The sequence below is a fragment of the Calidris pugnax genome, unplaced genomic scaffold, assembly GCF_001431845.1.
Source record: "Calidris pugnax isolate Ruff unplaced genomic scaffold, ASM143184v1 scaffold1204, whole genome shotgun sequence".
Lineage (NCBI taxonomy): Eukaryota > Metazoa > Chordata > Aves > Charadriiformes > Scolopacidae > Calidris > Calidris pugnax.
In genome coordinates this window covers 44,560-46,439 of record NW_015093090.1, presented here as the reverse complement: position 1 = coordinate 46,439, position 1,880 = coordinate 44,560, and the positions used below count along the sequence as shown (strand labels likewise).

The window sequence follows — 1,880 nt, the reverse complement described above, 5'->3', positions numbered from 1 at the left end:
AAAAAAAAAATATTGAGAAAGTGGCAGAGCCGTGTTGAAGGGGAGGAGGGGAGGAAACTCTGTGGTTTTGGGGAAAAAAACCACCAAAAAACCCCCCAGAATAAATAAATCTACAAGGGGGTGTTAAATACAGAGATATTTATCCCAGAGACACCAATTTTGGGGGGGAATTTCCCTGGATGTGGGGTTAGTGATTATGGGGGGGTGGTTTTAGCTTTTTTCGCAGCATTTTCCCCCACCCTCTCAGGTCACGGCTCCTCCAAGAATTTATCATTTTTTTAAATTTCTTTTTCTCAGCTCCTCCAAGACTTTCTCTTTTTGTTTTCCTTTTTTTCTCAGCTCCTCCAAGAATTTTCTTTTTCTTTTCCTTTTTTCTCAGCTCCTCCAAGAATTTATCTTTTTGTTTCGTTTTTTTTCTCAGCTCCTCCATGAATTTATCATTTTTTAAAATTTCTTTTTCTCAACTCCTCCAAGACTTTCTCTTTTTCTTTTCTTTTTTTCTCAGCTCCTCCAAGAATTTATCATTTTTTTAAATTTCTTTTTCTCAGCTCCTCCAAGACTTTCTTTTTTTGTTTTCCGTTTTTCTCAGCTCCTCCAATAATTTCTTTTTTCTTTTCCTTTTTTTCTCAGCTCCTCCAAGAATTTATCTTCTTGTTTCCCTTTTTCTCAGCTCCTCCAAGAATTTCTCTTTTTGTTTTCCCCTTTTCTCAGCTCCACCAAGAATTTCTCTTTTTCTTTTCCTTTTTTTCTCAGCTCCTCCAAGAATTTCTCTTTTTCTTTTCCTTTTTTTCTCAGCTCCTCCAAGAATTTCTGTTTTTCTTTTCCTTTTTTCTCAGCTCCTCCAAGAATTTCTTTTTTTGTTTTCCTTTTTTTCTCAGCTCCTCCAAGAATTTCTCTTTTTTTTTCCAGTTCCTCCAAGAATTTCTCATTTCTTTTTAAATTTCTTTTTCTCAGCTCCTCCAAGACTTTCTCTTTTTCTTTTCCTTTTTTCTCAGCTCCTCCAAGAATTTATCTTTTTGTTTTCCTTTTTTCTCAGCTCCTCCAAGAATTTCTCTTTTTCTTTTCCTTTTTTCTCAGCTCCTCCAAGACTTTCTGTTTTTCTTTTCCTTTTTTCTCAGCTCCTCCAAGAACTTCTTTTTTTTTTTCCAGTTCCTCCAAGAATTTCTCATTTCAATTTTTTTTTCTCAGCTCCTCCAAGACTTTCTCTTTTTGTTTTCCTTTTTTTCTCAGCTCCTCCAAGAATTTCTCTTTTTGATTTCCTTTATTTCAGCTCCTCCAATAATTTCTCTTTTTGTTTTCCCCTTTTCTCAGCTCCTCCAAGAATTTATTTTCTTTTTTTTTTTTTTTTTCCCCCCCCCCCAAAAATTTTTTTTTTTTTTTCTCAGCTCCCCCAAGAATTTATCTTCTTTTTTTTTTTTTTTTTCCCCCCCCCCCAAAAATTTTTTTTTTTTTTTCTCAGCTCCCCCAAGAATTTATCTTCTTTTTTTTTTTTTTTTTCCCCCCCCCCCAAAAATTTTTTTTTTTTTTTCTCAGCTCCCCCAAGAATTTATCTTCTTTTTTTTTTTTTTTTTCCCCCCCCCCCAAAAATTTTTTTTTTTTTTTCTCAGCTCCCCCAAGAATTTATCTTCTTTTTTTTTTTTTTTTTCCCCCCCCCCCAAAAATTTTTTTTTTTTTTTCTCAGCTCCCCCAAGAATTTATCTTCTTTTTTTTTTTTTTTTTGGTTTATTTTTTTGGTTTTTTTATTTTTTTTTTTGCTTTTCCCCCGCAGGAAGAAATCCAGGCTCACCTGCAGGCTTTGAAGGAGGAGCGACAAAAATTCCTGGAAAGCAGAAAAAACGGAGCGAGGAAGAGCTCCTCCCTGGTAGGAGAAATGGGGGGGG

At 34.9% G+C, this 1,880-nt stretch overlaps 1 protein-coding gene across 1 annotated transcript in view; it reads left to right on the top strand.

The window, feature by feature from the left end:
* LOC106900668 (zinc finger protein RFP-like) overlaps positions 1–1,880 on the top strand; it is a 9,415-nt gene that overhangs the window by 1,914 nt on the left and 5,621 nt on the right. The window contains exon 2 of the mRNA XM_014962816.1: positions 1,769–1,861. Within this exon, the coding sequence (XP_014818302.1) occupies positions 1,769–1,861 (93 nt within the window). The remainder of the gene's footprint in view (positions 1–1,768; positions 1,862–1,880) is intronic.